General features: G+C 33.8%; 1 protein-coding gene across 1 annotated transcript in view; it reads left to right on the top strand.

Moving 5' to 3' along the window:
* LOC136041323 (E3 ubiquitin-protein ligase ariadne-1-like) overlaps window positions 1–11,008 on the top strand; it is a 53,946-nt gene that overhangs the window by 36,027 nt on the left and 6,911 nt on the right. The window contains exons 9-10 of the mRNA XM_065725948.1: window positions 5,879–5,992; window positions 7,903–8,015. Coding sequence (XP_065582020.1) covers window positions 5,879–5,992; window positions 7,903–8,015 — 227 coding nt within the window. The remainder of the gene's footprint in view (window positions 1–5,878; window positions 5,993–7,902; window positions 8,016–11,008) is intronic.

An 11,008-nucleotide genomic window follows, 5' to 3' on the forward strand; every position in this document is an offset into this window, starting at 1 on the left:
TTCTTTTTTAGCATACTCATGTGACACTCAGTATGGGCCATCTCCCATGGTGGGGAATCCACAAAGGGAAAAGTATCCATCCACTGAGAATACCACTCTGGAAACTCCTTTACAAAAAGATTCCAGGTAGATGATACCGAAATCATAGAGGGTGTGTTAAAGACTTTCTGGTATACATAATGTTGATTACCATATGCTTGTATTCTGGTGAAATATCTTCTTCTCTGAAGCAAAGCTCTTTCTTCCAAAGAGGTGATCCCCGACAGGTTTTTCATTTTAATTATTGGAGTATGCTTATGAAATCCCATAGCAATACGAATTGCAGAATTTTGCAATGACTCCAACATGTTAAAAATCTGTGGCGAGCTATTAGCAAAAAATTGAATACCATATTCCATTTTTGCCCTTATATAAACTTTATAAAAATCTATCATTGTTTTAGGTGATGAGCCCCATTTCGAATTAGCGAGTCGTTTAAGTAGGGTCAGTTTCTGGATTATATTCTTCTTGAGTGATTTGATGTGATCATGCCATCTTAGTTTGGAATCAAAAATAATTCCCAATAACTTCACTGAAGATTCATACTTTTTAGTAGAGTTATTCACGACTATATTTGGTATGGTTGAATGTCTCTGTCTGGTAAATAGGATTGCTTTGGTTTTGGAAGTGGAGATAGACAAACCTAATGCTTCTGAGAAGCAAGAGATTATGTCGATATCTTGTTGAAGATCTTTGACTAAATCAGTGACGTTTCTGCCTGATTTCCAGATTACTAGGTCATCTGCATAGGGCCCAAATGATGCATGTTTTAATTGAAACTCAGATATATATAGATTAAACAGTATAGGACTAAGGATGGCTCCCTGGGGTAAGCCTTCTTTAATAGGGTGATTGTGGCTCCTACAATTACCAATTTGGACAACAAACGTTCTATTATTTAGAAAATCATAGATCAGGTTAACAATGCCAATAGGAAAGTCAAGATTCATTAGTACCTCCAGCAATTTTTGGTGAATGACATTACCATAGGCATCAGCCCAATCAAAAAGTATGGCGATGGTTGAATGCCTTTGGTTAAATGAGTTGGATACATCATTTTCAAGGCAAGCAACATTGTCCAGTGAGCAGTGCCCTTTTCTGAATCCTGTTTGTTCAGGGGGGTAGAGGTTGTTAACTCCTACAAACCATTCAACCCTATTTAAAATCAGTCGTTCCAGGATTTTCCCGAGTGTTGTGAACATTTAAATTGGCCTGTAGGATTTAATATTGTTTGAAGGCTGGCCAGGCTTAAGAATGGGATTGATTATAGCTATTTTCCAAGATCTAGGAATTTTATGATGGGCCCATATATGATTGTAAATGTGCAAAAGTGCATATTTAAATAAATCTGGCGTTTTTGTAATCCAATTTATATGGATATCATCGTGTCCAGGAGTTGATTTTGGATTGCTAAGGCTGATGGCTTGCTTCATTTCTTCAAACAGGAAGGGCATTTCAAGAGAGTGTTTATGTGAGCAGGATTTTGGCAGAACACAAAAGGGAGGTCTTCTTAGGGACTGTCTTATGATGTCTTTTTTATAATGCTCTGCAAACAGTTCAGTTTTCTCTTTGTCACTAAGAATATATCTGTTATTAACACATATATCATATTTCCTATCATCAATAGGTTTATTGTAACCATTCTGTTGGCTGATATAATTGTGGACTTTTGTTAAGGCTGTTTGGGAATCAATCTGGGAGCAAACCTATCCCGTGCTATCTTTTTGGACTTTCTGCATATTCTTTTTTGCTTTCTATTGCATGTTTATACTCAAGATGTGTGGTAGGTGAAGGATGTTTCTGGAAATGCTTTCTGGCTTTTTTTCTAGTTTGTTTTGCTAATTCACAGTCATCATCCCACCATGTCTTAGGCAGCCTCTTCAGATTTAGCCTTTTCTTATTACAATATTTTGGAATGGCAGCATCAGCAGCAGTAACTAACCATGATGATAATTTCTCAACTTTTTTATCTATATCTAGTAGGTTATATACCTCTGAGTAATCAAAAGATACAAGTATATCTTGGAAAAGTGGCCAGTTTGCTTTTTTGGTATTATACTTTGGCTTGGGATTTGTGGACATAACTTGTGTGTTGCTTAATGAAGTAAGAATGGCTATATGATCTGTTTGCAGTTCAGGGACCTTTGTAATATTAATCATTGCATAAAGATATGTGGGGCCAATCTGGAGATCAATTGTGGACAAACTATTATTACGAGAATCAAATCTGGTCTGGAAGTTATAAGGAGTAAACAAAGAGAGATCAGTATCATTTATCAGAAGTTGTTCTATACTTTTTCCAGCCTTATTTTCATAGGTAGTTACTTCCCATAATGGACTGTGAGCATTAAAATCACCAAGTATAATAGTTTTTCCTCCAACTGTTTCTTTCTCAAGAATATTAAGGATATCTGTTTCACCTCGTGGGTTATAAAAGGATTTGATTTTTATATGTTTACCATTATTTAAGTTGATAGATACTCCAATCACATCTATTTCAAAATCGTAGCAAACTGTAGGCAAAGGGAAATGGATAATATTACTATCTATAAAAATTGCTACACCACCGCCTTTCCTTTTTGTACCCCTGTCTTTACGATAGCACTTATAACCAGGCAGGGTAATCTTTTTTAGTCTATGTAGATTAGTTTCTTGAAGACACACAATATTAACATTGTTCTGTGTTATGTAATCAGATAATTCTACTAGTTTCATTGTATTAATTGATGCACAATTCCACTGGAGTATCTTTAAAGGGACAGAAATATCATTAGTCATGTATTTCTGTGAGATAATGGAGAGCCTGACATTGGTTGAGGATACTAATAACCTCACTATCTGTTTCTTCAACAACAGATTTAGAAAAATAGTGTACAGCTATTTCTCTCAGAATGGTGGATTTCAGATGTTTTGATATATCTATTCGGGAAATAAAGGTGACTGAGATCAGGTACTGGATCAGCTTGGATAGAGCAATATGATCCTTGGCAGATATTGCAGAATTGGGCAGTACACTAGGCATGGGGGCATTGTTACTTTTTTGAGGCTTGGAGTCATTATTTTTAGATTTGTTACTTCTTCCTGAAGGGGTGAAATTTAAATCAACTAGAAGAGATTTAGGGCTAGTCAATGGAGATGCAATACTACTTGTTGAGGATCTTTGCTGTGGTGTACTAATTATACTAGGGGCCCACTTCCATGGAATAGTCTTAGTTCTTTCCTTTAAAGTAGGAATGTTTTCCTTGAGAATACTGCTGTATGATTTTGCAACTATTCCCACTGGTAGGTTTTCTTTCCTGGCAATTTTCAAAACTTGATGCCTTTCCAAATATTTGGGGCATGGTCTTTTGTCAAATGAGTTGTGATCTCCTTTACAATTGGCGCACTTAGGCTTAGAACTGCAGGATTGGTGTGAGTGCTCTTCAAGACAAATATTACATTGGGTCTTGGTGGACTTGCAGTTTTTAGAGACATGACCTAACTTCATGCATTTGGTGCACTGTATAGGCTTTTCTTGGTATAATCTAAATGGCTTTGGCTGGCCAAAGAGGAAAATTTTTTCTACCATTGTTGACAGAGGTAAAATAAACAAGACACTTTTGCTCAATACAAGTCCAGCTTCATTTGGCCTACCCAGTCGGAAGGCCTCTAGCACTGGTATTTCTTCACCTTTGGAGTTCATTAGCCCTTCTTTAAGTTCTGCTAGTGGGATTTCAGGGGGGACATTGTAAATCACAATTTTCTGTTGTTGTCCTGTTTGTAATGTTGATTTTAAACTAGCTGTGACATATATGTTATTGATGCAGCTAATTTCTAGGGCTTTTTTGGTGTCTTTACCATCCAGTAACAAAACATCTAGGACTCCATCTCTTGTAATATTTGCAATAAAGTTGCATTTCAATATTTTGTAAAGGTGCCTCCTGATCTTTAAAATTTCTTTAGTTGTGAACATCTCTGATTTGTTAATTGGGGTGAAATGCACAAGAGGTTTGGGTAGAGGGGATCTTGTAGCCTGTTTCAGGTTGATTCTCAGTCCTTCTGGCTTAGGGGTAATTTCAGGAGGGGTATTGGAGATTTTCTTTCTCTTTCTGCTTTCAACTAGCTGAAAATCATCATTGGAGTCTGATTGGCTACTAGTACAAGGTGAAACATCTTCAACAGCTAAAATCGTGGCTGTACTATCATCATGACTGGCTTCATCATCATCAGAGGTATGTACATCCCCCCAGGGCTGGCCCCCTTCCAGAAGGGGGCCAGACACATCTAGTTTTGACATTCAGTCAAGGAAGGCAAAAGGAGAGTAAACTGTGTACAAGGCACTAAAACTTATATATATAGCTAGAAAATACTCGACCAAAAAGGATATTTAGTCAGCTTCTTCCTCCCTGTACTACAAGATTTATGAAATTTCTCTAGTACAATGATTTGAAGCACGTGTTGATTATTTCAAAAAAAAAAAAGTTACTGATAGCCATTTTTTAGTCTCATTTTAAAAAGAAAGCAGTTGATATACTCTGTTAGTTAATGACTGCTAGCCAATTTTTTTGGTCTCATTTTCTAAAGAAAGTAGTTTATATACTCTGTTAGCCAATTACTGCTAGCCAATTTTTTTAGTCTCATTTTCTAAAGATAGCAGTTGATATGCTCTGCAAGCTAATGACTGCTAGCCAATTTATTTGGTCTCATTTTCTAAAGAAAGCAGTTGATATACTCTGTTAGCCAATTACTGATAGCCATTTTTTAGTCTCATTTTCTAAAGAAAGCAGTTGATATACTCTGCTAGCCAATTTTTTAGTCTCATTTTCTAAAGAAAGCAGTTGACATACTCTGTTAGCCAATTGCTTCTAGGCAATTTTTTTAGTCTCATTTTCGAAAGATATCAGTGGATATACTCTGTTAGCCAATTACCAATTTTCTGATAGCCAATTAGCCAATTTTTTTAATCTCGTTTTCTAAAGAAAGCAGTTGATATACTCTGTTAGTCAATTATTGCTAGCCAATTTTTTCGTCTCATTTTCTAAAGAAAGCAGTTGATATACTCTGTTAGCCAATTACTGCTAGCCAATTTTTTTTGTCTCATATTCTAAAGAAAGCAGTTTATATGCTCTGTTAGCAAATTGCAGCTAGCAAATTTTTTTAGTCTCATTTTCGACAGAAAGAAGTTTATATACTCTGTTAGTCAATTACTGCTTGTCAATTATTTTTGTTTCATTTTCTAAAGAAAGCAGTTGATATGCTCTGTTAGCCAATTACTGCTAGCCAATTTTTTTAGTCTCATTTTCTAAAGATAGCAGTTGATATGCTCTGTTAGCTAATGACTCCTAGCCAATTTTTTTGGTCTTATTTTCTAAAGAAAGCAGTTGATATACTCTGTTAGCCAATTACTGATAGCCATTTTTTAGTCTCATTTTCTAAAGAAAGCAGTTGACATACTCTGTTAGCCAATTGCTTCTAGGCAATTTTTTTAGTCTCATTTTCGAAAGATAACAGTTGATATACTCTGTTAGCCAATTACCAATTTTCTGTTAGCCAATTAGCCAATTTTTTTAATCTCGTTTTCTAAAGAAAGCAGTTGATATACTCTGTTAGTCAATTATTGCTAGCCAATTTTTTTCGCCTCATTTTCTAAAGAAAGCAGTTGATATACTCTGTTAGCCAATTACTGCTAGCCAATTTTTTTTGTCTCGTATTCTAAAGAAAGCAGTTTATATACTCTGTTAGCCAATTGCTGCTAGCAAATTTTTTTAGTCTCATTTTCGACAGAAAGCAGTTTATATACTCTGTTTGCCAATTTTAGGTTAAATTTTCAAAGAAAGCAGTTGATATCCATTTTTTTTAGGTTCAGTTCTTAAAGAAGGCAGTTGATATACTCTGTCAATGTCGACAAACGTTGATGTTTACATATGTGTTTGCGTACTACTTGAAGAAAAACAATCAGTCAGTTATATTTGAGGTTAGTACTTTTTTCGTTGCAGTGAATTTTCTATACAAATGGCTATTGAGGGGAAAATGGTCACTTACGAAGTGGCCACAGAAATCAAGGAAAAGTTGTAATTGATAACTGATAATAAAATTGCAATGGATAGTCATGATGAAAGGATTGTGATAGGTGAAATAGGATAGTAATGACGAAATGGTAGCCTGGTGGTAGCTGACATTTCATGTCTAATCAGAATTATAGCGTATTTATGTATGTGACTGACAAAAAAGGCTGGTGTGATGTGCATTTAACGCATGACATTACAATACGTCGCAAGTCGTGTGGGGCTATTAAAGGGAGAGAGGAGGTTTAGTACGGGGTCAAAAAAACTTAAAAGTACATTTTTAGACCACTATTTATCTTGGGGAGGCGAAACTGTTTTGAATCGTAGTTTAATAGTATGTATATCGAAAAATCATCGCTCAACCTGCTTCTCGTTTTGTCTTTACTCGGGACCCTCGGTTTGGGTTCCAAGGCCCCCTCCTGGCGTAAGTGCCCGAAAAGAACCAAAGGGTCTTCCCCTGAATTCAGTTTATGAATTAGCGTAAAAAATCACAAATCCACTTGCACTTACGATTGCCTTTGCAAGTGCGTCAAGTAAAGAAAATATCAAAGGCAACGCTACGGCGTTGTCTGTATTAAAGAGTCACATACCTTCAATGTACTATTTCTTTTTTCAAGGATGAAATTCACATGGAAGGAATGTTCAATTGTTTAGAACATGTTTTGTATTCAATTACATGAATCTGTATAAAAGAATATTACATATAGGAATATATATAATTACTTTTGTCTATATGAAAAGAATATTCTACCACTTCTTGAACTTTTGGTGTAGCGTGCTAGTTAGGGATGACATTTGAGAGGAACCGTCGGATCATTTCCGTTTCCTTTATTTCAAATATAGCTCCTTTAAGAGCAATGTCAGTTCGTTTCAAGACAGTTTAGTTTTCTTAATTTTCAAAAATTTCAAATATTAAAATAGACTATTTATCTAAATCCTAATTTGCTGAAGTTCATATGCTAAAATCCAACAAATGAAAAAAGAATCGGTATGCTTACCATGTGCTTTTATGTCACATTGGAATTTCAGTATGAAAGACAAGTTGGAAATAGGAATGTTTGAATTACTTTAAAAACTTAAATAGGATTTTTTTGACTACATAGATTGGACGGAAACTTAGCCCTTTTCTGTAAAACAGCCGTTTTTCTATAAAATATAGCCTTTTTCTAAAAAAAAGTGTTTTATTTCTTATGCGCCTCAAATATTATTTAAAGGGGGGAAGAACTCGCAGTAGTATTCGAAATGAAGCGAGTAAGAAAAAATAATATTAAAAAAGTTTTGTTAGACACAGCTGAAAGTGAAAAATTATTTGGGGGTGATTACTTTTCTTGAGGGATGAGTTCTAATAAAGTTGTATAATATATTAATGCAAGTAATATAAGTAATTTTAATAATTAAAGGTGATATAATGGCTGACCTTTTATAAAAGTATTGTATCCTTGACTGGATTAAATCAAGTTACATAGCTTATGGAATGAATACTATTTGTTCAAGAGACCGGATATTTTCATTAATGTTTTCTGTCAAGAAAAGTTATTTTGTATCTCAAATGCTAAAGAATTGCAGTAACCATGCTCAAACGCACCGTTGTCAAATCAGAAAAGAAAGGAGGACGTTCCCCATTGATAGAAGACAGTCCTTCCAATAAGTTTCGGACCTAAATACTATTTCTGTTTTATTGTTAGACCTTCCTCCGTTCATTGACTTAGACCCCTTCCCCAAAAGACCTAAATAATCTGCCACAATCATTTCTTAGATGAATCGAATTGAATCTTTTGAATGTCATCAATTATTTAAAAATAATAAATCGTCTTTTTAGGAGAACCAAAAAGATTTGGAGTCGGCAACTGAGACTTTATCGGAATATTTGGAACGGGATATCACATCTGATAACCTTATTGACATCAAACAAAAAGTCCAGGATAAAATCAGGTTTGTTCTTAACTAATATCTAAAACTATCCTAGTAGTTGAGACGTCACCTTGTAATTTTCTGATTTATTTAGTTATTTTAGATCGGAAAAAAATAGTAGAAGCAGAAAAATACCAAAAGAATAGCAACCGTGAATTATTTTTATTCGGTTTTTAATTCTTTTATTTGCAGTTTACTAATATTTATATTGATACAAATATTATATTCTGAAAGGCTTTTATTTTCTGCGTTGCTTTGTTCGATTTACGCTCATTGATCTTTATGAAAAAATGTAATGAATATGTAGGAAAAAAAATTACCGAAAATAAATTATTAAAAAGTAAACTACCAAAAAAAAAGAAATTATCGAAAAGTTGTTTAGTTTGTTTTATGAGATAAACTAGAGTTTGAAGTGTAATGTAGTAGCAATTTAGATATATGTCCTCTAGTTGCGCAATAGGACTTAGATTCTGGAGATGAGATTATGCGAAAGTGTCTTCATAATAATTTTACCATGAAGAAGATGAACAATGTAATGTAATTAGAACAAAGTCATAGAGATGTAACGAGAAATAGAAAAGACATCTATTTGTTTATTTTGTTCTTTATCTGTCCTTAATCTCATTTAAAAAGAAGGTAATGGAAGCAGGAAAAGAAAACAGTAGAAATAGAAAGAAAATAATGTACTTACGACAACGAAATGACAATATGATATTTTTTCTTTGGGGGGGGGGTATTCTCAGAGTTGTTTTTATTAATAAGGTTACCGAATGCCAAAATTCATTATTTTTTGTATTCTAATTTGGTTTGAGACCTGGTTTTGGTAGCCTGTATAATTTGTTGCTAAAAAGGTATAACAAACTCTTTTGGTTAATGTTTTATGGTTTATTTATAAAATATTAGAACAAACGTTTTACAAACAGTTTTAAACTCCAAGTGCACTAAACAGTAAAACGTAGTTTTTCTCCTGTTACCTGCAGAACTTGGAACTTTTAAAACTAAAGGGGAAAGCATGTGAGTGTAATGACGTTGAAACTCATCCAAATATCTTATATCATGACTGCTTCATGTTTTATTTTTGGTTTATTTCCAGTTTTTGTGGTCTTTATTTTTTCTTTCTTTTTAGTAATTTTGAGATAAACACGTCTGTTTTAAGCATTGGATTAAAAAATATTGGTGTTCTTTTGCCAAATACCTCGCTACTTTTACAAATTAACCTAAATTTCTATTTTATTATTTTAATCTGTTTTATTACCCCATTTAGTTTCTTATTTTACTTTTATGTCATTCTACAAAAATGTTTTTATTTTGTTCTTTTCAGTCTTATTGAATCATTTCATATTTCATTTAAGTGACTCCTGTTTATTCTAAAAAACATCGATTTTAAAACTACAAGTTGAGATCACGTCTACATGATTTTAAGAAAGTAATAGGAGTGGTTCTTAAGCTGGTTATCATGACAAATCCCCAAAAACTGTGTACCATGTGGACCCTTAAACCTGAAACTAAGAAAAGGAAAATATATTTATGTACTAAAGATTATGTTAATGTTTTACATAGCATCTAATGATGATAATCAGATAAATGGAGGTAGATTCTAGAAAAGTTACATCTGTAAATATGACGGTTATAACTTCTTTTATGAATATACATGTTTATAAAAATGATTTATAACAATTTTTTCCTTACCATTCATTACATGTGTACAATCTAATCTAAGAATATAATTGCATAATAAAAGAAGATAATGCGTAATAGAACAAGCAACGTGGGATCCACCCCCACCGTAGCTTTGCAGACCCCTAGGAAGTCGAGGGACCACAGTTCGAAAACTTCTGAGCTACATTAATTTTCTGTAATCAGTGCCTTGCCTGTAAACGGATATTAGATTTTTTGAAGGTGTAATATTCAGACGAAATTAAACAAAAGTCTCTCAAAATATGTAAGGAAATTTAAATTGGAACTTTGGTAATGACTTATGTATATTTAAATTCGTCCTATTTTAATATCTAAAAGTAGGCCTTTAGTCAGTTGTAATATGCCTGCCTTTAGGCAGGATAAAGTTGCGACAGTTTCTTCGGCAAAAAATGACATAGGAGTGTTTCACTGGGGCTGCCATACAGATCATTTTGTGGCAGATTTTTTTTTTCAAAAATAAAACAGGAGCTTTTCAATGGGGCGGTGCTTAAATCCAACTTTTTATTTTGGAGAAATTAACATATGAGTTTTTCACTCGGATGGCGCTTATATGCTTTTGCGACGTTTTTTCATCAAAGATAACCTATGAATTTGTCACTGGCGTGGCTCAAAAATCTCCTTGAGACCGATTTTCGACAAAAAGTAATATAGGAGCTTGTCACTAGGATAGCACTTAAATCCTTTTGCTTAGGAATGGAGTTTGTCACTAGCGCATTTCTTAAACCTGATAGTGTATATAATAAATGAGCAGCTTTGGAATAGCAGAAAACCGCCTTTGGATTGAAATACCTGCAACCTTTTTGAAAATTGCTCGATCCAAGCACTTTTGCATCAACTAATAGCAATTTCTTTCTTCTTTCAAATAAGATACTCTTCGTCATTTTTTTCCTTTGTTCTTGGAAGTTTTAATTTTTGGTGATCTATTGGTGATTTTTTTTTCAGGTAATAGTTCCTCCATAGAATAACCGTTTTTATTTTAGTAACATCGTTTGTTTTTTACCTTAAAAGATGTATTACATACTGAAAAACTTGAATATATTAAGTTCCATTAATGGTGTTATTGTTGACTACTGTGTTGTGTCGTGTTAACATGTTGCTAAAATGGTGCTCCTGTGATTTTTTTTTCGTGATTAGTGTTCTCTAGCTCAGTAACGGTAAATAACGAGAATTAGAACCTGTTTTCTGGAATGGGAATCGTAAAAAACAGAAAAACTAGAAGGAAATTTTGTAGAGAAAACTATTTCGCGGACTTATAAAAAAATACCCGGTAATTCTCCCCCGTTTCTGCACCGTCTCTCCTCCCCCCTCCAAGACAA

Source organism: Artemia franciscana, unplaced genomic scaffold, assembly GCF_032884065.1.
Source record: "Artemia franciscana unplaced genomic scaffold, ASM3288406v1 PGA_scaffold_138, whole genome shotgun sequence".
In the NCBI taxonomy this organism is placed as follows: Eukaryota; Metazoa; Arthropoda; class Branchiopoda; order Anostraca; family Artemiidae; genus Artemia; species Artemia franciscana.